Source organism: Canis lupus, chromosome 1 (assembly GCF_011100685.1).
Source record: "Canis lupus familiaris isolate Mischka breed German Shepherd chromosome 1, alternate assembly UU_Cfam_GSD_1.0, whole genome shotgun sequence".
NCBI lineage: Eukaryota > Metazoa > Chordata > Mammalia > Carnivora > Canidae > Canis > Canis lupus.
The window spans coordinates 94,514,373-94,540,182 of NC_049222.1; the positions used below are offsets into that span (position 1 = coordinate 94,514,373).

At 37.8% G+C, this 25,810-nt stretch overlaps 1 protein-coding gene across 4 annotated transcripts in view; it reads left to right on the forward strand.

Moving 5' to 3' along the window:
* The window catches only part of RIC1 (RIC1 homolog, RAB6A GEF complex partner 1), a 143,605-nt gene that overhangs the window by 104,018 nt on the left and 13,777 nt on the right, over window positions 1-25,810 (forward strand). For all 4 annotated transcript variants that reach the window (XM_038527275.1, XM_038527273.1, XM_038527274.1 and 1 more), the window contains 9 exons: window positions 6,360-6,504; window positions 7,170-7,218; window positions 9,039-9,191; window positions 10,586-10,789; window positions 15,974-16,012; window positions 16,351-16,461; window positions 17,253-17,342; window positions 17,965-18,125; window positions 19,105-19,243. In XM_038527275.1, the coding sequence (XP_038383203.1) occupies window positions 6,360-6,504; window positions 7,170-7,218; window positions 9,039-9,191; window positions 10,586-10,789; window positions 15,974-16,012; window positions 16,351-16,461; window positions 17,253-17,342; window positions 17,965-18,125; window positions 19,105-19,243 (1,091 nt within the window). The remainder of the gene's footprint in view (window positions 1-6,359; window positions 6,505-7,169; window positions 7,219-9,038; window positions 9,192-10,585; window positions 10,790-15,973; window positions 16,013-16,350; window positions 16,462-17,252; window positions 17,343-17,964; window positions 18,126-19,104; window positions 19,244-25,810) is intronic.

The window sequence follows — 25,810 nt, forward strand, 5'->3', positions numbered from 1 at the left end:
TTTCTGAACCCCTTAGTGAATCTTGAGTGGACCCTATAGGATTAAGTCTAAAGTCCTTGTTATAAGAAATGCTTTTGACTGAAACCAACAGAAAACCCATGTTATAGTGGCTTAAATAGGACTTGTTTTCTTTACTAGCAAGAAATCCAAAGGTGAGTTACTGCTGGCCTTCATTTGGCCTTTGCTTCAAGGTCTCAGGTAGTCTCTGAGTTGCAAATATTACTTCTGCATGTGAGTCAAGAAGAAAGGCATATGTGGAAGAAGAAACAGCATATTTGGTTTTTTAATCAGGAAAGCAAAAGGTTTCTCAGAAGCATTCCCACCGCCTACCTGGTCCAGCTGTCTTCTGCTTACATCTGATTGGCCATAATTCTGTCCCATTCACTACCTTTGGATTTTCCAAACCTTTATGGTAGAAGTGAGCAAGGGAGAACAAGGATGGAAGTAGATGTATCAACCAATCAACTGTGTCTTCTACATATGGGGCACGTAAGATCTTTTGCTGGCATTATTTCTTGGTCCGCTCAGCCCGTAATGTCTCCATAATTTTACCATAATACCCTATGTTAAAAGAAATACCAAAAGTTCCGTTTATTAAATAGTTAGGTCTAAATCCTAGTAGCATTTTCAAAAAGTAATGCCCATAAATGGAAAGAAAAATAATATTTTAATTTTATTTATTTATTTATGAATGAATTATAGTCACACAGAGAAAGAGAGAGAGGCAGAGACATAGGCAGAGGGAGAAGCAGGCTCCATGCACCGGGAGCCCGACGTGGGATTCGATCCTGGGTCTCCAGGATCGCGCCCTGGGCCAAAGGCAGGCGCTAAACCGCTGCGCCACCCAGGGATCCCTTTAATTTTATTCTTAAAGAGTATTTTTTACTACTAGGATGTCTGTGCCTATTGGACACTAAAACTTTTCAAGCCTTGGAGTTGGATTGGGTACAGTCACCCACATTTCCTGTTCCACATTGATGTTCACATGACAGTTTTTCTGCAACAACTCCTAAAGAGTGGTCTTTGCAAAGATGTAACATCATCAAAATAAATGTAGCACAGCCTAATAATGCTGCAACTGTGAACTACCTAGAGCTAACAGTTTACATTGTGTCCAACAGATAACTATATATCTGTTGTATTTCTCTTGAAGATCTCATGGAACCCCCTGTGAGTTCTCTGCAGTGCCCTGGGATACGCTGCACATAGACAGGAACTGCAGGCTTGCCCTTTACCAAACCACCTGCAGATCCCTGAGAGTCAGCCATTGTCTCCTATTGTTTTCTTTACCTGAAATGTCCCATATGTCTATATGGAGGGTCTGTATCTATTGGTCTTTCAAGATGCAGCTTAAATGAAATCTCTTTTTATGAAATAGAATACCATTCCCTCCTGCGCCTCATTATATTCTGCATATAACATCTTTCTTATCACTGATAATGCTTTATTGAACTTAACTAGCTTACGGGTGGCTTTTTCCTGGTAGCTTCAGGGTAGGAGTGTAGGATGTATCTCTTTACACCAGGCTAGTTCAGTTTAGTGAGAGGCACCTAGTTATTAACAAATGTGATAAATGAATCAACATGTTTTTAAGCCAGTGACCTTTGCAGGATTGTATTGAACAGGCAGTGTAATCTCATTACTACAGGTCTCATAAATTTGATACTATACCGTGTTCTATGTGTATGTTAGTAATTGGGAGCCTTTTTCAAACTGTGTTCACTCTGCCTCTCCCAAGTTTAGATATATCCCCATAGCAAGAATAATTGCTGTATAATAAACAAACTTCTCTGATGTTTGGGTCAGAAAAAAAATGAGGCACTTGTCTAAATGTAATCCAATAAATAAAAATCTCATTAGCCTCAAGGAGGAAGCTAAGGTATCTCATGTCAGAATCTCAGGAAACCTTCAATATGTAACTAACTTCGTGTTACCCACATGTGTATTCCAGTGTTTTTGCCCATATCATATCTTTTAGCACCTTCCACCTTCCACTTGAGACCATTTTCTGTCTGTCATACCTCCTTCGGAATTTTCTTTAGTGAAGTTTTTTATGATAAACTCCATTCTTGGAAGGTGGGGTCTGAAAATGTATTTATTTGGCCCTTATAATTTATTTCTGATTTAGCTTTTTATACAGTTTTGGATGAGCAGTTACTTTGTATTTTGAAGTTGTTCAAGTACTGTTCAGTTTCACTGGTACTCTTGGGAATCTCTGGTTGAGTTGTATTTCCTTTTCAAGAGAATGGGGTTTTTTCTCTTTAGCTACTTCTAAGATTTTTTTCTTTGTCTTTGGGATGATTTCACTGTAATTTGAAAGGTGAAGAATTTTGATTTTTTATTAAATCTTGATTGAGATTCAGGTGTGCTGCATCTGAGGATTCATATTGTCCAACTGTTGTGCAAAGGACTCAACTGTTACCTCTCAAATATTGCCTCTTGTTTAATCTTTTTCTGGAATCATTTTTTTTAAAGATTTTATTTATTTATTTATTCATGAGAAACACAGAGGGAGAAGCAAGTCTTTGCTCACCACAGGTAACCTGATGTGGGACTTGATCTCAGGACCTCTGGGATCATGACCTGAGCCAAATGCAGATGCTCAACCATTGAGCCACCCAGGCATCCCTCTTTTTCTGGAAATCTAATCAGACTTACATAGCACTTTTTTATATGTTTCATAACCTGCCTTTTAACATTTTTCATTTTTAAAATTTCTCTGGACTATAATCTAGAAAGTTTTTCTCTATCTTCTGGTATAAACTAATTCTTCATTTATGTTTAATAATCTACTTAATCTGTCCATTTTAATTACTGTATTTTTTATTTCCAGAGGGTTTACTTAGCTCTCTTCTAATCTGTATGCATCCTGCTCCTAGTTTCAATATTCTTTTATTTCTTTAGGTAGTAAAAAATGTTTTTTTGGGGACGCTTGGGTGGCTCAGTGGTTGAGTGTGTCTGCCTTTGGCTCAGGTTGTGATCTCAGAGTCCCAGGATTGAGTCCTGCATCGGACTCCCTGTGGGGAGCATGCTTCTCCCTCTGCCTGTGTCTCTGCCTCTCTCTCTGTGTCTCATGAATAAATCTTTAAGAAAATGGTATTTATATTCTTTGTTAATCTCAGTATCTGAAACCTTTCTGAGACTGTTATTGCTGTCTTAGTTCTCTGGGTTCTCATTAACTTGTTTATATATATTAGGATTTTTTAAAAGATTTTATTTATTTATTCATGAGAAACACACAGAGAGGCAGAGACACAGGCAGAGGGAGAAGCAGGCTCCATGCACGGAGCCGGACATGGGACTCAGTCTGGGGTCTCCAGGATCACACTCTGGGCTGAAGGTGGCGCTAAACTGCTGAGCCACCGGGGCTGCCCCTATATTAGGATTTTTGACTGAGAACTGATTAATTTCCTTCAGACTTATTTGTTTGAATGCTTTGTGATCTAAATTGAATTTGACTCCTTCCAGAGAGGATTTGTGTGTTTATGGCAAGTTATGTGGGAGTACTACATCAGTCTGGAACCCTTTGCAGTATATTCAGTTTGCAATTTTCTTTGAATCATACAAATTGCTCAAATTAAAGATCAGTGAGGACTAACTTGTGGTTACAGGTTCTTAAGGGAGATTCTTTGTTTTCCATTCATGGACAAAACATGAAAGTATCCTTTGCTATTTCTTTACCTTCCACATGGTAGCGTTTAATTCTTATTCTTGTACCATGAATGTAGCCATCTGTAGCTTCACCATTACCTGGATGTCTTCTCTTAGATACCGTGCCATGGCAAAGTTCTGAGCTTAATCTCCTGTCCCTCCTGGCGTCATCAGAAGTAGAAGTCAGGGTCTCTAGGGTTTGGCAGAAAAATTCAGGGCAGAAGCACTTTGTACACTCACTTACCTCCCAGCATTTTTAGTTGTTTTAAGGTGTTTATTCAGCATTTTATTTTTAGAGAGAGAAAGAGTGTGCACACGTGCATGCAAACAGGGGGAAGGGCAGAGGTACAGAGAGAGAATTCCAAGCAGGCTCCATGGCCAGCACGGAACCAGACGCGGGGCTCAGTCCAACGACCCTTAGATCATGACCTGAGCCAAAGTCAAGAGTTGAGTGCTTAACCAACTGAGCCACCCTGGTGCCCTAGGATTCAACATTTTAGTCGTTTCAGTGTAGTGAGTGATTTAAGATGTTGAATTGCTGTACTGTCAGATAGAGAAATTAGCTTCTTAAGTCTTTATCATTCTTATTGGATCATGGCCTTTAAAGGCTTGCATATATTTTTCTCTAAAGTCAGATTGGTGGCCTGCAAGAACAGAGTGATATGTATTTTTATTGTGATCTCTGGCCCTTTTAAATGTCTATTTTTTTATCCATACTTACGTTATCCTGCCTAGTAGCTATCAGCCACATGTGGCTATTTTGATTAAACTAATTGAAATAAAAAAAATTAACACTGTATTTCTTTAGTTGCATGGTCACATTTAAATGTTGAGTAGCCATGTGTAGCTCGGGGCTGCCTGTTAGACCCAGAAGATGGGAACGTTTCCGTCAGTACAAGAAGTGGTCCTTACTGCTTCTGTTGGACAGCACTGTGTGGAGTTCTTCAGATTGTTCTGTCCTTTCTCAGGCTCTTGGAATGCCATTTCTTGCTTTGGTTACTTACTCTCACTCTTGTGGTCTTTGTTGTGAGAGAATTTTGCCAGCTTCAATTACATCACTTTAGGTTATAAACCTGCTCACCCCTGGGGAGGCTTGTATTGTCCTCGTACACCTGGAGCAGAGGTGAGCTTCCTCGTATCCCTCAGGCTGCACTGGCTGAGTTTCACTGGCCCACGGTGCCTTGTGAGTCCTTACATGATCCATAGCTTCCTGTCTGACTCCCAGACTTCCACTGGTTTCAGACCCCTTCTTTGTCTTTGGGAAGGATGTAAAACCCCATCTCCCTCATTGCTGAGTCTCATCCCATCTTTCTATCCCTGTATTTCCAACCTGTCTCCTCTCCCTGCTTCCAGCCCTTTACCCTCAACCCAGATATTAACCAGTCTCTTTATTCTTTTGTCTTCTGGAGCTTTTTCTTTCTTGGAAGTTCAGCTCTATAACAAAATATCTTTGGGTTACTTGTTAATATTTTTCTCAATATGCAGATTATCATAATCTATGTTTATTGTAGGCTGTTATCACCTAGGTAAATTTACAGTAATCTTGCCACATGAAGATTAGGTTTACCACCATCAGTATTTTATTACAGATCTCTGCAACTAGATTTTAATAAATGTATAATGTTTGGAAAGTAAATATGCATATTATGTGCGTGTGTGTGTGTGTGTGTGTATATGTAATATGGAGTAATAAGTACACTGTTTATAACCTCTCCTTTTCAGTTAACATCCTTTTATGATAGTGAATACTTTTTCTCTTGTACCTGCAGTTGCTTTCAGTTTGTAAACTTCGGTTTGGTTTTGTGTGTTTCTTCTTAGTTTGTTTTAAAATTTTCCCATGGTTATATTCCCATTTATTTTTCATCTGCACGAATAACATGGTTATTCATAATGGTGGGGATTACTAATGTGAGGATTCGAACTAGGCAGAAAGGAGTTCTCTCTGTTAACCAAGCCTGTCTTCTGTAGACTAAAATCTATATACCTTCTCTTTGTAGCAGATATTCTGTATTTTATGGCAAAATGTATTAATACTACAAATTAAAAGAATTTTAAAGAAGATGATACTATACCTGGTTTTGAATTATTGACAGGAAACACTAGCATATTTCACTTAACTCTAGTTGGGAAACTTGTGTTTTACTACATGGTGAAATTATCTATGGTATTGAAAGAATATTTATTAGTTAATAGAAGATATGAACACCTGGAGTACTCAAGCTGGAGTTGACCTACATAATCTTAATAGAAGATTAAACTTCAATTTACTTTAACTTGGATCCCTTTAATATTGCCAATGGAGCATGAAGATAGTGGTACAATAGTATTTTATATTCTAAAACACCTTATACTTTGCAGACTACTTTGACATTCAGTGTTGAATCATTCAACTCATTATCCCTATTTTATAGAAACTGAATTGCCCAGAGCCAAAGACTTCTAAAACTGCACAGTTGTAGTTATTCGGGCTGATAGTGGCCCAAAATGGCTCTCACTTTTTAAAAATTTCTTGGCAGCTGAGCTTGTTCTGCTTCAGTCAAGGGTAGTGGCCTTACTCATTGTACATGACCTGAAATGAGTAGGATTCATCTCATTATTTGAAGCAGACAGGTGTTTCTATTTTATTTCAACTTGAAAAAATACAGACTAAAAAATACCGTTTCTGAAGGAATCATTTATTTTTAACTCTTCTCACAATTTCTTAACAGATATTTGGAATAAAACAGGAGCTGTTAAATTGGTCAAGTGGTCTCCTGACAATAGTGTTGTAATAGTGACCTGGGAAAATGGAGGCCTTTCTTTATGGAGTGTGTTTGGAGCCCAGCTGATTTGTACGCTTGGAGGAGATTTTGCGTGAGTGAATAAAGACAACTTGGAGACAAAAATAACTCCCATTATCTCTAAGAAAATACACATACACAGAAATTTTGTGTCATACAAAAGCTAGCCTTCTGCTTTACTTGATGTTTAACCTCAAAACAATTTGTAAGGTTCAGAACTAATTTGTTCAGGATATACTGATTCTCTAAACATGCATCCTTTTAAAACGCATTGTTTATTTGGTAACAGTGCATTTATTTGTTGAACCCCTCTTGTATATATGAGAGCACATTAGATTCAAGGCTAAATCACATGGGGTTTTGCCTTCAGGTTGCTTATGATCTAATAAAGCAGAAGTCATGTACGTAAGTAGCTAATAGGAAATGGAAAATGGCATTATCTTATTGGGTTGATGTAGGTTAACTCAGTGGGTTTATATCTCTGCCCACTCCATTTGCTACTTTGAACCTTAGTCATGACAAAATGAATACCTCTTCCCAAACTGTATGACCCTGTCAAGAAGTTACTCAGCACCTGAAAGACTGTGTCTAGGTGATGTGCCTAGGTACATCAACCAACATTCTCATATTACATGCATTATTATGTATTTCAAAATCAATTTGAGTTTTTAAAAAACTGAAGCCAAATATTCTGCATAATAGAAGACTGTTTTTAACCAAGTTTCTGTTCTGTTTCAGTTATAGGTCTGATGGTACCAAAAAGGATCCCCTTAAGATCAACTCTATGGTAAGTACTTTCTATAAAATACTGGTATATTGTGGGGTGCCTGGGTGGCTCAGTCAGTTACGGGTCCAGTTCTTGATCTCAGCTTGGGTCTTGATCTCAGGGTCCTATGTTCAAGCCCAGCACTGGGCTCCACGCTGGGCGTGGACCCTACTGGAAAAAAAAAAAAAAGTGTGTGTGTGTGTGTGTGTGTGTGTGTGTGTGTGTACGTACATATGTGATATGTCATTTATAGTTACATAAATATATTTATAACATGTATATTTCTATAGTGTGACGAACTTGGATATTTCTTCTTCCTTTTTTTCCTCTTCTTGGCTCTGGTAAAATTACAAAACTATTTTAATCTCAGCAGACTCTTCTTACACAGTTCTTGCTTTGATGAAAGTATTTTTTAAAATCAAGCTGCCCAGTTTCCAGTACTTGTTTTTGACTTTGCTTCTATGTATATAGCAAGTCCCTGCCATCTTTGGGAACATAGGAACTATTCAAATCAGGCCTTTGTTCTTCCAAAGCATACCTCAATTCCTTATGTGACTCACTAGCACCCATTTCTCATGGCCTCATTTCTTTTAACATAAAGTGAAATGCTCTTTGGGTGTTTTTCCTGGAGGATTTGGACATTATTTGAGCATATTTTTAAAACTTGCCATAGATATCTGTCAAGAGAATTAAAATCACTGTAGTAACAATATTTTTATTGATTACATATTTTTAAGAGTTTCTGTAGAAAGCAGTGAGGTGTAACCCCTGTGTTTACATAAAGACATTTTCTTACTGTAGCCCTTCTGTGTATCATCTATGAAATTAGTGGCTGTGAGACTTGTTCACTGCCTTTCTCCCTTGCCTCATAGAGGAAGACATTTTCTGATCTTGAGTTTCTTGAAGATTGAAAACCACTGTGGTTGCCTTGAGGAATGGTTCCCAATCTTTCACTACCAAGGATTTGCTGTCTCTTTCCACCTTCATATTTTAAAATAAGTTTTTGAACAGATGATTTATATAACTGCCCATCAGTGCTTTTGAGTGGCATGCAACAACCAGTGTTTTTAGCCTAAGTTGATATATTAATAACAAACTAAGAATCTAAGCATTTTAGTTCACTGTTCAACTTTTATGATAGGAGAGCAAAACTTCTATGAAGCTTTAGAAATTTAGCAACAATTTATTTTCCCTCTCCTATTTTCTTGACTTTGTAGATTAGGAATCACTAATCGTAGAAACAAACACAAGAAAACTAAACTATCATGGAATGTAGTTATACAATATTAAAATTGGTCCTGGAGAGCTTATTTGAGCCTTCTCATTTTATAGTGGAAGAAACTTATACCCGGAGAAAACCAAATAACTTAGCCAAGATTCTACTGCAGAACGGCAGCTAGGCTGGAACAAAAACCTTAGTCTCATAGTTTGCATTCGAGTGTTCTTTGCTCAGACTGCATCTGTTCTGGGTGCTGCTTTGTCATGTTTCAGCCAGGTCACATGGGTCTTCCTCTGCAAGGAATTTCTTTGTATTTGAGAGGCAGTTCAATTAAATTAACAGAGAAGTTACAGAGAACAGTGTTTCTTAGGATTTGGGGTTAACATTGGTATGTAGTGAGTCCACTCTTCCAGGTGGAGAGTGGTAATGGTGGTTTCCACTGGAGGAGGGCTAAGGTGAGCAGGTGTGGCTAGGATTCTTGTCTGTACAGCTTCTCAGAATTGGTCTAGCCTTTTGAAATCATTGGTGATGCTGCTGTTGGTTGTTTCAGGATTTGAATATTTGAAGCAAGGAAAGGTTAACAAACCTGATTGCCCTGATTTTTCTTCCCCTTCTCTCCAAGAGCTGGGGAGCAGAAGGCTATCACCTCTGGGTAGTCAGCGGATTTGGTGCTCACAACCCTGGAATTGAGTATGACTCCAAGAGTGTAGTTAAACAGCCCGGCATTCTGCTGTTTCAGTTTATCAAGAGTGTACTCACTGTAAACCCTTGTATGGTAAGTGTTTTAAATTACAGCTGTTTATTTTTAGTGGCTTTCGTAGTAGACTATCAGATTCTTCTCAAATTGGTGGAATATCTTCTTTTGTATATTTTTTGTGATTGTTTTTCTTTTTAATAATTTAAACCAAAATTTTACTTCTGAGCAGCTTTTTTTTTTTTTTAAATAGGATCACAAGCCATTAAAGGGAAAGCAGTGTTTACAGATCTACTTGAATAACTTAATTTAGTCTTTATTTGAATAGAATTTCCTAAAATGTGCTCCACAAGGCAATACTTAGCAGAATCAGTAGTAGTTGCACAGGATAAGGACAAGTTCTGTTGTCCTGTTAGTGAAATAAGGAAGTTAGGGCCGTAGAAATTTCTTTATTGCAGTACTGCAGTGTCTGTCATATGCTCATGTGCGTTGTGAAAATCCAGGAGTTGGTATATGAAAAACAATGTTCCCACGCTTACTTAACTATGAATTTTTAAGGAACACTTTGAAGAAAATATGCCTTGGGAAACACTGCCCCAAATTATAGTATAAACTCCTCATGTTTTATGAAATTGAAACAACATATTAATAATCTTACATATTATTAACATATAAAAATAGTATGGGTTACGTATTAGAAGTGTATGCCTTCACATCTGCCACCAGTGGGTTTTTAAGTATTTGGTACAACCAGTTTCTAATTAAAACTTGTAATTACAATAAACTGAGAAGGAATTTGACAGTACCCTGGATCAAGATTTCATGACGGTAGCTGAAGGATAAGAATCCCCCGAAAGATAAGAAGAGGGTAATTCTTCTTCCCCTTCTCTATCCCAAATCATAATTTAAAGGCAGATTTTTATGGCATTTCACAGCATTTGAACTAACATGGAAAGGTGAGAGGCTGAGGTGCTTTCTGTCTGATGGAATACTCAGTGAATAATATACCTATATGTGAGAGAACTGGTCTTCTAACTGAAAACCAGGGCATAAGCACTAAAAGTAGAAATTGTTTTATTTGTCTAAATATCCTCAGAGCCTGGCACAGTCGTTGGCAGTAGCCAAGCATTTACCCAAGTGAGTGTTGAATTGTTCTGAACCCGGACCACAGACTTGGGCTGCTCCTCTTCCTTCTCTTCCTTCTCCTCCTCCTCAGGGTTTAAAAGATCCTTCAGCATCTGTTATCCCCACTGGTAATCCTCCCCTCCTTCTTGCCACCACTCATGAGGTATTTTAAATGAAACTCGTTTGTAAACTGTAGATGATAAGTAGTGAGTAAAATCAACGTTGAGATGCATGGTGCATTTCCTGTAATAAAACTAAATCAAGGTATTACTTATTTTCTGTTACCTGATACCGAGTTGTTTTTATTTGCTTTCCTTCTTTGCCCTGTGCTTCCTTTCTCCTTCATCTAGAGTAACCAGGAGCAAGTGCTGCTTCAGGGGGAGGATCGATTGTACTTGAACTGTGGAGAGGCCTCGCAAACCCAGAGTGCCAGGAGTTCATCAGCACACTCTGAGCATAAGGCTGGTGGGGGCAAGAGCCCCTTCGCAGACAGCGGTTTAGAGTCTCAGGGTTTAAGCACTTTGCTTGGACATCGGCATTGGCATGTGGTACAGGTAAGTCTTCAGTGACTATTGATTGTTGACTTAGTCCTTGGTAAAATAGCACCTGGAGCAGAGTTTTAAATATTTCTTCTGTTGCTTTAGAAAACAGAGAAACTTTTTAACCTTTTTGACTGTCACCTCTCTTCGCTTTTCTGTCTTGTCTTCTTCCTTTCTTGCCACTGATGTAGCACGTGTGCCTACTTGCTTTAAGCCCACTAGTCCAAAACCTGCAAGTTTATGCTTTACTCTCTGGAATGAGCACAACTTTATACTATTCCAGCCCTCCCCAGCCCCCAACCTTTTGGGTATAAATTTAGCTCTGTGGATTTGCATAGGCAAAAGTGTAGTGATTGATGGAAAGTGACAGTGCCGATGAGGACCCTGTGCAGCTGACCTTGTCGTCCCAGTGGGTACATTTTGAGGTTAACTGCCTATTTTAAACTCAAATTGCAGGCTTGCAGACACACTCTAGAACCTTATTGTTAATAATTTTATTATTACATAAATCTTATTCCAAATTACTTACTCATTCTGGTATAACTTTTAAATTATCAATTTCTTTTAATAATTCTGATAAATTGTCATTTAACATGGAAATCAATTCTGAATTTTGATACCAAATAAAATTAATTTGGGTAAATCAGTAAATTGAGGTTTCTTGAAAGAAATTTTCATACACAATTGTATAAGTCCTGAGTGTCTTCCTTCCCCTGCTGATACCGAAGTGTCTTAGGTACATCAGAACCTATTCTTGTGTTTGTTTCTTTTCGTCAGGTTCTGTATCCACAATTCTTGACCCCCTTCTTCATTCTGTGCTGTTACTTTACTAGCTTGTTCAGCTCCCATGTTATTTTCAGTTGACTTTAAGTGGAGATGAGACACGAACGGTCAGTATGTGAAACGTTGAAGGAGGAGTGTCTCCTGCACTGACATGTGGTATACACTCAAAGAAAATGTATCTAACTGACATTAATAAATTCATAAAATCAAACAGTGTGCATACCATTTGATAAATAGTTAACAGTTATGAAATAAATCTGCATCGGCTGCCTCCTTGACTAAAATTTTCCACTGCTCCCTTCTCTCCTATAGCCATTCCTCTGCTATTTTCATTTCCCCATACTTTGAACTATTCATTCTACACTGACCTAGCATCAATGCCAGTTCTGCCTAGCCAGGTCTGTGTTGCCAGAGAGCCAAGTAGAGCAGAGGATCAAAGAAGGTAGGTCTGGAACTCAAAAATCCATCAGGCAATAACAAAAATCTAATTTCCTTCCAGCTCAAAAATTCAGTGATTCTGTGATTCTTAGCCATCTCTGAAGTATCCCATATTAGTAGTGTATCACGCTGATTTTACCACTTTATGCAAAGTAGGAGGTACTAGCAGTATTCCTTTGTGATTTTATTCTTTAGATATTGAAACTATCTGGGAAGATGAACTTGTTTGACTCTAGCTTTACCTTTTTTACTTTCCTTAAAACTAAGAAAAATAATGTCAGAGTTGTATTCCCAAAACAATTGAGTTATAATAGACTCATAGAATTTTTAGAGCTGGAAGGACTGTAGAGATCATGTAGTCCAACTGGATTTGTTACATGAGGAAACTGAGGCTCAGAGCAGTTAGGTGACTTGCCCAAGGTCACATGGCAGAGCAATGTCCTGCTTACGTAGTGTCAGACTTATCCTTACCATAATGTAAAGTAACAATCTAACCTGTTGTAAGAACTCTAGGTATTAAATGTTAAATCATATAATGTACTGTTGACCTTGAGCTAAGACATAGAATGTGTCTATTAAATAGGCAGCGTTTCATTACAATTTGCCTATACTTTGTTTGCTGGCAATCCAGCCAAATGCATCAAGGCATCATCATGAGAGTGTTTTGGTTTGGTGGTTTACAGTGTCCATATAATGCTAATGCTTTACCTTCTGGGCTTTTTAGCCATTAGTAATGATTCCCTGAAGAAACATGGGTGCCTGTTTAATTCCTCCTTCAACATAGGCTCTTGTCTGGGATAAATGCCCACAACCCCATCAAGTGACTTTGTTTACATGATTTTGTATTCTTACTCAGTTTAGAGTTCATCACATGAGTTCCAACTAATTTTTCTCTGTCTGTTCCTCATCTAGACAACTGGATTTTTCATTTGTTTAGACCTTCTACCTTATACTTGTTAGTTTCCCGATCAGAAGATTCTATGTTAAATATGTTTTTTTTCCCTTTAATTTTATACACATATATACCTGTCAGCAGCAGGGTTGGTAGCTGCTGGTAGGGATGATGCTTTTTCCGTGTGTGTATGTGTTTATGTTTAGTTTTACTAGCTACAGATTTAAAAAAATTTTAGAGTAGTTTGTTCACAGATGGAGCACAAATGTGAATTAAAACACCACCGCCCTCATTGTTTTAGGGTATATTCCTTCTTGGACTGCTATTTATTTTAACACTCAGTACTTTGTATGATATAAACATTTATTTCTGAAAGGTACATTAATCATTATCATCCACTGTCCTGAAATGTTGGTTTTATAGTTAACCTGGCTATTTGGAAAAAATAAGCTTCACAAAATATGCTAGGGATATCAGCAGAGAGGATTTTATTTTATTTTATTTTGTTTTTATTTTTTAGCAGAGAGGATTTTAAAGGCTATTTCATTTATTAATGATTTGCTCTCCTTCCAAGGAGGTGTATTAAATGGAGCAGGTGTGGTATTTGGCACGGATCAGATGTGCTAAGAGGATGGTTCTTACAGTCTCACCACGTACAGACAAAAGCAATCTAGGCAGGAGACAGGGTTTTAGCAAAATGACTTTAAGGGGGGAAAATGGTAGATTTAGGGTTTTGTTTTGTTTTTGAGAGACTGAGATATCCTAAGATGTTAAGAATTAGAGATTTTATACTTTAGCACTTAGTGTCCCGGTGGTGGCATGGCATGACTCTTGTGCCCTGAGGACGAATTCCTGGCATGAATTCTTCATGATTCATTAGTTTGTGCTTTCCTTACTCCTGCCATTTCCTGTTCTAGTATTAAGGGTAGGGCACAAAGTTCAGGTGACACAAGGATCAGTAAATGTAATCTACTAGGGAGAAGTTTCATTTTTCATTTCACAGCATCTTCAGACATACAATTGAATCAGAAGTAAAGCTTCATTGTAGATTTAAACTATGAGCTTTGAAAATAAACCATTTATAGTTTGTAGCACCTCTTACATTCTTAGAGGTTAAAAGAATAAAATTCTTTTCTCGTACGGATATTCATTAGAGTGTAGATCATAAGATAAAATTTTACCTTGGTGCCCATGGTTGGAAACCCTTCAAGTTGGAATCCACGTTGGCAGTGAAATCCTACCTCACACTTCACCCACAAATACTTAGGAAACACCAGAGTTTGGGGGAAGTGGGAGTTCTTTTTAGTGTTCTGGGTGGCTGGCTCACTTATACTCTAGGGACATCCTTCTTCAAGTGACTATTTTCATTTTCTTCATCCAAGGACAGAATTCACTTCCAGGCTTGCACAAAACTACTTTGAACTCTTATCTCAGCACCTAGTGGTTACCTCAGATTACCATGCTTCTTGAAATGACGTCAGCCACCATAGGGAACTTTATTGCCTGGCCTGGGCAGTGCAGCATGTCTGTTAAGATATGTGTTCAGCCTTTTTCAAGCATATGTCATGACACCATAACCTTTAATTCTGCAAGGTTGGCTTCCACACACTAGCACTGGGGTTGAGAACTTCTGTTTTTTTGGAGGGGGTTAAGGGGTTGAGAACTTCTAACAACAGAACTAAAAGCTGTTAATTTATTTAGATTTCAGGTTGACTTACTAGATAATTAAATCTAACAGATACTTTTGTGAATACATTTAATCAAGGTTAATACAGATGTTTTCTGCACATTATTTTTACTTGATTTTTGTTTTCACATTACACAGAGAATCTTATTAGGTTGAATTGTGTTGTACTGGCTTTTAAATTTGGCTTTCTTTCTTTTTTTTTTTTTTTTTAAAGTCATACTTGAAGTACAGTGAAAATGAATCTGAATAAATTGAGGTTCTTTTATTGCAGGAACAGAAGGGTCTTTCCCTTTTTCTCTCTGTTGTTCTGTTTTACACCATAGTCCCATGTGCTCATGAAAACTGCCTAATCTGTAGGCTAGTGGAGAGGTCAGTGTCAGCAAAGCTAGGATTTACATAATCTACTTTGATATCTTACGGAAGAATCTTTCAGGCTTCAACTTCTTGTTAGAGTAATACAAAGACCCCATGTCCAGAGCTCTGAGAGAGAAATCATGGGAAGGTACATTTTCCTACTTACACTGCAGTTAAAGAGTTCATATCTTCAGAGGCCTTACACATGAATAGGTTGACTACCCCAGTAAAATAGCTTAGCTTATATACACATGTGTATGGATGTGTAGAGAGAGTCAAGACTCACCAGTGGTTATCCCTGGAGCAGTGATAGAACAGAATTTCATTTAGTCCTTTGTCCATTTTTATATCGTTTACATATATAATAGTATTTTGCTATTTTAATCAGAAGACATAAAAGTAATAAAAATACCTCCATTAAAAAACAAAAACAAAACTCTTGCGAGGCTCTAGTTTTCTTTTTTTTTAAGATTTTATTTATTTATTCATGAGAGAGAGAGGGAGAGGCAGAGACATAAATAGAGGGAGAAGCAGGCTCCATGCAGGGAGCCAGATGTGGGACTTGATCCCAGGACTCCAGGATCACGCCCTGGGCTGAAGGCAGATGCTCAACCACTGAGCCACCCCAGGCGTCCCTGTAATTTTCTTAGGGTAGTTTTGTAATGGTGCCAGTCAGGAAACTCAAACTGTTCATGTCCACAATTCCTGGTTGCCCTCATGGCTGGTTCTCTAAAAATCTTTTGTCAGTCTGCAGTTATTGCGTGTTTAGTATTTAAAATAGACAAAAACAGCGAGTGTAGAGAAAAAGCAGTGTAGGAAAAGCCTGATGTCTAGAAATTCATAATGAAATGCTGAAGACAGGAGATGTGAAATATGGCCTGGTATTTAAACGGTAAATTCCAAGTACTCTGCTAGTAATACCCGGTATTTGGGAACACTTCAAACATTGTACAGGACAATGAATCTCGTAACGTTAAAGCTTTAAGTGCTTTAAGTTTAAATACTTTTCAGAAGTCTTACCAAATTGATGTATTATTTTCTGTAGATTTCCAACACCTATCTAGAGAGCAATTGGCCTATACGGGTGAGTTATTTGTTATTTTGTTGATGTTAACTTTTATTGGATAGCGTTTGCTGCAAGAGGCATTCTGGGAATTGAGCCTTTTTCGGTGGGTGCATCAATAATAGTAAAATTTTAATACTTGATCCGTTGTATATCGTTAGCATATTAACATCTTTAATTTGGTGAAATGTAACTTGTGTATGAATACTTCTATTTTTAAATATAGCAATTTATATTTAATTCACTTAGCAAGCATTTATTATAGTCTGTTTGCCTGAGACAACAATGCTAAGCTCTTTATACTTAATATAAGGATATAGGTTTGCAAGGAAGAGTTCTTAATCTTTTTTTTAAATTAGTTTTCAGCTATTGATAAGCTTGGACAGAATATTGCTGTGGTTGGCAAGTTTGGTTTTGCACATTACTCTTTACTCACCAAAAAATGGAAACTTTTTGGAAACATTACCCAGGTTAGTCTTTTTGAAATTAAAAACTGATTTCTCCGAGTGTAAGAGAACTGCCATATGAAATAACTCTAATGGAAGCCACTATTTGGTTATTAAAAAATATCAAATACTAAAAATGATGTTAGATGATATCTAAGGGTCCGTTCTGATGAAGTACTTGATAAAGGATTTTGTATTGAGATGGTTTGTTGGTTTTTAACTTGAGGATTTATACTTCTATTCCATGTTGAGTTCATCAGATGTGAGCAGAATAAATTTCCTCTGTATTTGAGATCATTTCCTGCTTGTCTATGTGTGATGTGAAGATGTGGGTAGCATAGAAACACAATACAGTTGGATTTTGCAAGAATCAAATAGGAAAAGACAAGGATGTTAACGTGTAGTAGGTGCCTGCTGTGTGCTTTAAGGGGCCTTTACCATTTCCTACCTCACTGATCTTCCTGAGAGAGGGCACTGTTGTTACCATTTTATAGAAGAGAAATTAGGATTCAGGGTCAAGAAGCTGATAAGTGATAAAGCCAGATTTTAAACCCAAGTCTGTTGAATAGGGGACTAATTGTGCTACAGGGTACCCAGTTAATTACAGAAATGTTTGTTTTTCCAAAATAGGATATGAGTCATTTTTAATAAAGGCCCCAGAGTAATACTTAATTGAGGGAATAGAGAGTAGAGCAGAAATAATTTTGAGCTCTCATTGTCAGCTTAGGAATATTTTATAAGGATGTTACTTATTGTAATTCCTGGCAGCATAAGTAAAAGTAAATCCTTTTTTTTTTTTTTAATTATCTTTTAAGGAGCAAAATATGATTGTGACAGGTGGTTTAGCCTGGTGGGATGATTTTATTGTCCTGGCATGTTATAACATAAGTGACCGTCAAGAAGAGGTAAGAAGTTTTTTCTCTCAGAAATAACAGATTTTTATATTTTAAAGATACTAAACATTGTTTGGTTTAATACAATTTTTGGAAAATGAATAAAGCATTTTATTTTTTTAGTATTTTATTTTTTAATTAAGAATTTGGCATTTTTATCTAAATGACACTTTGTAGCAGGTTACTACTTTAAAAAATGTTTTTAAAGGGATAATCAGAACTTCTGAGATAACTTTTTCTAAGGATTTTAGCTGTCAGATATTCTCTGTAAAGTTTGTAAGTAATAAAGATTGTTAAGGAGGGCTGTCCTTAGAGATTTATTAATTTATTGATTTGCAGGTTGATGTTTTTAGAAAGTGCTGGTCTACTTGTCTCAGGTCTAGATATGCAAGCCTTTAGAAGGAGAACCTCATAATAGTACATTCCCAATTTTAATCACTTTGTCTTTTGGTTATTTGTAGAATGAGCCTACCCTGTGAAATTACAAACAGTATTCATTTATTATTAATGCTCAGAATAGTCTTTAAACTTCTCTTACTTGAAGCCAGTAGATAAAAAGCAGCTTGTCTAAAGTATTTAGTCTGTGGTGTAGGCATCTTGTTTTTATAGTTTCTTTTGTTTCTGTGTTCTTCAGCTCAGAGTCTACTTGCGAACATCAAATCTGGACAACGCCTTTGCTCACATCACCAAAGCTCAAGCAGAAACATTACTGCTTAGTGTCTTCCGGGACATGGTAATCGTATTTAGAGCAGACTGTTCAATATGCCTCTACAGTATTGAAAGAAAATCTGATGGGTAAGTGCGTGTCATGCAACAAGTCACTTTGCTTCTGTGTATATCTTTCCTCTGTTGTTTTTATTTTCTTAAAAGTCATTCTGGTTTTGTGTTCAGTTTCCTTTGTTTTAGAAGTGAAAAAATAAGACATTTTATATTTAGTGATGTTCATGTAGTTATTTTTTAGCTACCTAAATAAATAGCCTACAATAATGTCTTTAGCTACTCTTACTGGGTTTGTTTGGAAAAAAAAATCTGGTTTGGGATGGGATAACCAGGTTTTTTTTTTTTTCCACAATCCTGAAAATAAGTGGTTACTAACTCTGCTGATGTGGACACTGGGGGAGTTTTGAAGGTGTTTCACTGGCTGAAGGTCTTGGGCAGTGTGTCCTCAGCAGACTCAGTAATTCCCACTGGGTGAGAGAGGGCTGCAGTCTGGTGGGAGGGGTGGCAGTTCTTGTTACTGCTGTGTTGTTGCCTGTACTCTTCTTGGCATCTGGTTGGTTTACAGTGTTTAGACCACACCTCTTGAGTTCTATTTTGCTCTTGTGATAGCCATAAAGTATGTATTTGCTGAAATAGCTTAGTGATTAAGGAATACTGTAAAGATAGAAATTAAGAAATTTTACTAGCCTCTGATGGAACCCATCTCCTTCCTCAAGCAACTGAACTATTTCTGTTTTTTTCCTTACTAGTTTCCTTTCCTAGTTTTCCGAGTTTTTTTTTTCCTTTCCTTCTACATTGTATTCCCTTTCTTTCTTCCTTATTTCTATATGTATTCTTTAGATATCTCAACCTTAGCAGTCTACTACCTGAAGTGAAGAATACTTGAGGGGGAGGAAATGATAGGTAGAAGGCTTTTGGATCCTCCAAAAGCATGAAATCCAACACCATTAGTAGTGGAAAAGAAAGGAAAGCAAAAAACTTGTTAGCATTGATGTTGAGATGTGTGGGTATCCTTCTCTCTCTCTCTTTTTTTTTTTTTTTTTTTTTTTTGCAGTCCAAATACTACTGCTGGTATTCAGGTTCTTCAAGAAGTGTCCATGTCACGCTACATTCCTCACCCTTTCCTGGTCGTATCTGTCACTCTGACTTCAGTGAGCACAGAGAATGGGATCACCCTGAAAATGCCACAGCAGGTACTGTTTTGTTACCAGAGCTCTTCAGAGCTTTATCTCAGTTAATCATCTTCAACTTCATCTTAGCATTTTAAGTTGATACCAGGAACTATTTGTTCAGCAAATAAATATCAAGTGTCTAAAATGTGCTTTGCATGAAGATACTGGGTACGGTGGCAGACTAAACAAACTTGATTTTAGACAATAAAGAAATAGTTACATGCATAGTTAATTGTAATTTTGATGTGTGTACCAGAAAGTCGTAAAGGTCACTGTAAGAGTGTAGAATGAAAGCCTGGAATAGTCTAAACAGTCAGAGATTTTTGTACCATTTAAGTTACAGCCTGAGGGCCTGACGGATGGGAGGTGGTTACCTAAGTAATAAGTGGAAATATCAGGTCAACAGGAACAGGAGTGCAGAGGCCCATCAGTAAGAGAAAAACGACACTCTCAGGGAACCGAAAGAACTTCAGAGTGACTGGACTTAATTTTAAAGTCTACATTTTGAGCTGGGTATTACTAGAACTAAGCTTTGTAATGTTTAGTCTAACTATAAAGAGGAAAATGAGCCAGAGTAGGGCAAAACAGGATGTAGAGAGGGTAGCTGAGAGGCCACTATCATGATCTAAAGGAAGGGTATTAGTGACCTAAACTTGACAGTGAAAAAGAAGGAAAGAAGTGGAATGAATATAAAATATAGAGAATTCCATGATTAGTTACCATATAAAGAAAGAGAAAATAATGCTGTAGTTTCTGGTTAAACCCACGAAGTTGTGTAACTTCCTATTCCAAGGCTGCTCCTGTTCATGAATGATTTCCAAATTTTGTCTCATTGTGCAACCTATTTTCAAAGGAAAACTATATACATTTGTTAACTCTGTCTTCCCAGTATTTACTTCCTATTAAGGCACTTCATTCATCTTCAAAATCTAGATTCCATTTCCCCTCAAACTATATTTCATGTAGCCAGAGAATCCTAGATGAAAAGAGAAAGTTGTGTTATAGAAAAGAATTGTAGCTAAAAGATGAGGAGGAAGATAAGAATTACAGAGTCACTTTTTTTTTTTTTTAATTTTTATTTATTTATGATAGTCACAGAGAGAGAGAGAGAGAGAGGCAGAGACACAGGCAGAGGGAGAAGCAGGCTCCATGCACCGGGGCCCGATGTGGGATTCGATCCCGGGTCTCCAGGATTGCGCCCTGGGCTAAAGGCAGGCGCCAAACCGCTGCGCCACCCAGGGATCCCTTTTTTTTTTAATTGGAGTTCAATTTGCCAACATATAGCATAACATGCAGTGCTCATCCCGCCAAGTGCCCCCCTCAGTGACCATCACCCAGTCACCCCAAACAGAGTCCCCTTTTTGCAGCCCCTAAGGCAGTAACTGATTCAGACAGTGATGATTGGATGAAGTCATCAGATGAAAGGTTGGTGGGGAGTGTCACAATGAGGGCATCAGGTGGCCTTATCTAAGCCTAGTTAATCAACCTTAGCATCACTGCAAGTGGGAGAACCAAGTGGAGCATGCTTCCTGGGATGATCCATCCTAAAGTTCACATGAGGAATTACCACCAAAAATACTGAACCTGAATTAAATCAAGCTTCTAGAGTCAAGTTTCATTCATAGGAAATACAGGGGTAGAGGTTTAGTGTAACACCACAAGGAAGCAGAGTATACAACATTCTGTAGGACAGCTACAAGTCAGTAATGTGGGGGTTTGCAAGAAAAATAAGGGGAGACTTATAAATAATTCTTTAGAGGCATAACAACTAAATGCAGTGTTTAAGTTCATTTGTATCCTGATTCAAACTGGCTATAAAAAGACACTTTTAAAGCAATTAGAGATACTGGATACGCACTGAGAGGTAACATTAAGGAATAACTGTAGATCTTATTAGATATGGTACTGGCATTGTGATTATGTAAGCAAATATCCATGGACTTTAGGGTTGCATAGTATAGAGGTAAAACGGCACAGTATCTTCCTTTAAAATACTTTGGTAGGGACACCTGGCTGGCTTGCTTAGTCAGTGGGGCAGGTGACTCTTAAAAATAAATCTTTAAAAAAAATAAGAAAATACTTCAGCAAAATAAATGAAAAAAGGGAAAGATGGAGCAAATGTGGCAAAACCTTGAATAATTGTGAATTTGATTGATGGGGATATGAGGGCTTATTGTACTATTCTCTCTACTTTGAAGTTTTCTCTTTCATGTTTGAAGTTTTCATATTAGGGAAAATAAAGGGTCTCCTGTATATCCCAGATACAGTAGGCAGTCAGTGGCATCAGTAGTACTGGGTAATGCATTTTAAGAGGTCCTTTCAAGTAGACATGTGAAAAATGCTCAACATCACTCATCATCAGGGAAATGCAAATCAAAACTACAGTGAGATACCACCTCACACCTGAATGGCTAAAACACAAACAGCAAATTTTGGCAAAAATATGGAGAAAAAAGAACCCTCTTGTACTGCTGGTGAGCATGCCACTGTGGAAGACAGGATGGAGGTTCTTCAAAAAGTTAAAGATAGAACTATCCACTGATCAGTAATCACAGTACTGGGTACTTACCCCCCAAAATACGAAAACACTTAATTCAGAGGGACACCTACACCCCTATATTTATTGCAGCATTGTTTACAATAGCCAAATTAGAGAAACAGCCCAAGTATCCATTGATAGATGAATGGATAAATATGTGGTATATATACATGTGGAATATTACAAATGGGGCGCCTGGGTGGCTCGGACAGTTAAGCATCTGTCTTTGGCTTAGGTCCTGATCCCAGGGTTCTGGGATCGAGTCCCATGTCAGGCTCCCTGCTCAGTGAGTGTCTGCTTTCCCTTCTCTGCCTGCCCCTCCCCACGTCATGTTCATTTGCGCTCACTCAGATCAATAAATCTTTAAAAATAAAAAGAATGAAATATTTTCATTTGCAATGACATGGATGGATCTAGAGAGTATAATCCTAAGTGAAATAAGCCAGAGAAAGACAAATACCATATGATTTCATTCATATGTAGAATTTAAGAAACCAAACAAATGGGTAAAGGAAAAAGACAAATCAAGAAACAGACTCTAACTGTAGAGAACAAACTGATGGTCACCAGTGGGAAGGTGAGTGGGCGTGGGGGTGGGGGAAATATGTGATGGGGATGAAGGAATGCACTTAAGATGAGTACCAAGTGTTGTATGGAAGTGTTGAATCACTGTATTGTACACCACCTGAAACTAATATAATACTACATGTTAACTATACTGGGATTTAAAAAGTAAAAGCCTTTCACAAAGAGTAGAGAGCAAATGTGGTAAAGAGCAGATTAAGAAGTAAGTTGACTGTGAAGAGTGGTGGTTTGACTTCTTCCTTGCCGATTTGGATGCCTTTTATTTCTTTTTGTTGTCTAATTGCTGAGGCTAGGACTTCAGTAACACTCAATGTAGGAAACCCAAGAGTCCACCAAAAAATTGCTAGAATTTATACAGGAATTCAGCAGAGTCACAGGATATAAAAATCAATGTAGAGAAATCTGTTGCATTTCTGTACACCGATAGTGAAGTAGCAGAAAGAGAAATCAAGGAATCGATCCCGTTTACAATAGCACCAAAAATCCTAAGATACCTAGGAATAAACCTAATCGAAGAGGTAAAAGATATGTATGCTAAAAACTATAGAACGCTTATGAAAGAAACTGAAGAGGACACAAATGGAAAAACATTCAATTCTCTTGGATTAGAAGAACAAATATTGTTAAAATGCCTATACTACCTAAAGCAATCTACTCATTCATTGCAATTCTTATCAAAATAACACCAGCATTTTTCACAGAGCTGGAACAAACAATCCTAAAATTTGTATGGAACCAGAAAAGACTCCGAATAGCCAAAGTAATGTTGAAAAAGAAAAACAAAGTGGGAGGCATCACAATTATGGACCTCAAGCCCTATTACAAAGCTGTAATCATTAAGACAATGCGGTGCTGGCACAAAGACACATAGATCAGTGGAACAGAATAGAGAACCCAGAAATGAACCCAAAACTGTGTGGTCAACTAATCTTCAAGAAAACAGGACAGAATATCCAATGGAAAAAAGACAGTCTCGGGACACCTGGGTGGCTTAGTGGTTGACCATCTGCCTTTAGCTCCCGGGGTCTGGGATCGAGTTCTGCATCAGGCTCCCCAGAGGGAGCCTGCTTCTCCCTCTGCCTGTATTCCTGCTCTCTCTCTGTGTGTCTCTCATGAATAAATAAATAAAATCTTTCAAAAAAATTTTTTAAAAAGTGGAAAAGACAGTCTCTTTAACAAATGATGTTGGGAAAATAGTACAGCCACATATAGAATAATGAAACTAGACTACTTTCTTAAACCATACATGAAAATGAATTCAAAATGAATGAAAGCCCTGAGTGTGAGACAGGAATCCATCAAAATCCTAGAGGGGAAAGCAGGCAGCAACCTCTTAGACCTTGACTGTAGCAACTTTTTGCTAGACACATCCTTAAGGCACAGGAAACAAAAGCAAAAATGAACTATTGGGACTTCATCAAGATGATAAATCTTCCACACAGCAAAGGAAACAACAAAGCTAAAAGGTAGCCAATGGAACAAAAAAGGTATTTGCAAATGACATATTGGATAAAGAGTATCTAAAATCTCTAAAGAACTTCAACCCAATACCCAAAAAACAAATAATGCAGTTAAGAAATGGGCAAAAGATATGAATAAACACTTCTCCAAAGAAGACATCTATATGGCTGACACATGAAAAGATGCTGCGCATCATTCGACATCAGGGAAATACGGATCAATATCACAATGAGATACCACCCACCCGTCAGAATGGCTAAAATTAACAACACAGGAAACAACAGATGTTGGTGGGAATGCAAACTGGTGCAGCCACTCTGGAAAACAGTATGGCGGTTCCTCAAAAAGTTAAAAATAGACCTACCCTGTGACCCAGCAATTGCATTACTAGGTATTTATCCAAAGGATAGAAACATACAGATTCAAAGGGGCAAGTGCACCCCAGTGTTCATAGCAGCAATATCCACACTAGGTAAAATAGGGAAAGAGCTCAGATGTTCATCAATTGATGAATGGATAGAGAAGAGGTGGGGGTGTGTGTGTATACATATATATGTGTATGTATATGTACATATATGCATACATACACATAAACAATTGAGTATTTCTCAACCATCAAAAAGAACGAAATTTTACCATTTGCAACAACGTGGATGGAACTAGAGAATATTATGTTGATCGAAAAAAGTCAGAGAAAGACAAATATATGATTTCACTCATGTGGAATTTAAGAAACAAAACAGGAACATAGGGGAAGGGAGGGAAAAATAAGATGAAATCAGAGAGGGAAACAAACCATAATTTATGTAATAAATAAATGGATGGCGTCTTGCACTGAGGGAAGACCATCCATGATTGCTACAGCAAGGCAAGTCTTTATTTCATAAAGGTTTTTTTAAAAACCTTAAGAATGGAAACTGTTTAACAGTAAGATGGCCTCCCTTATGAGACTGGGTGCCTTGTCTCTGCAACTTGTAATAAGAATCATCTAAAAAAAAAATCATCTACTAGGGATTTTCTTAGAGAAGGTATGTTTGATTCTTTGAAATTTAGCATTTTGGGGATATAGGCAGTCCCTGCTTTTAAGTTTTTGAAAAGCTCATTAAAAATGTTGGAAGCGGGGGCAGCCCCGGTGGCTTAGCAGTTTAACGCTGCCTTCAGCCCAGGGCATGATCCTGGAGACCTGGGATTGAGTCCCACGTCAGGCTCCCTGCATGGAGCCTGCTTCTCCCTCTGCCTGTGTCTCTGCCTCTCTCTCTCTCTCTCTCTCTCTCTGCCCCTGCCCCCGTCTCTAATAAATAATTAAAATCTTAAAAAAAAAAAAAATGCTGGAAGGTGCTGTGGAACTCCCCTGTTCTCCATGCTGTAGTCCTGATGGAAAGTGTTGAATGCATGGATGCAACTGAAGGAAAGAGAAGTGGGTTTGTTTGTGTAATGAGAGATCGCATCAAATGTAGCGAAATTCCCCATTTTCACACCTGCCAGTGGTTATTGTACCCCAAGTCCTTGCTGCAGTGACCTGAGTGAGCTGCTCTGAAAGTCACTGGAAGGGTGTTGTGGAGTGTCTCTGCACCAGACCCCAGGCACTCTGTTCTGACTCTCAGTTTGCATGTTCATGTTTTCTCTGACCTGTGCCATCCAGTTCTTAGTTACCACACAGTGTATTATTCCCATTCTTCATCTTCTACCTCAAAGTTCTATGTTGTTTCTCATGTGCTGTGGGGAGGTAGATCTTTACTTTTCATGTCATTATATGCTAACTGGGGAACCAAAGACTTCTATCCAAGTAAAGTTCTTGGGCTTTATGACAGTTGCTTGGAGATTTTGTGATTTTTATCTTTTTCTTTCTCTTTTTAAATTTTATTACCCTTATTACCTCCCTGGATATGGTCTAACACAAAAATGAATGGTAAGATCCATGAATCTTTGGGACCCTCTTGCCATTTCTTATATACAGTTCTAATGGTTTCTGCAGGGCAGTCCAGAAGAGCATTTTGTGTAAG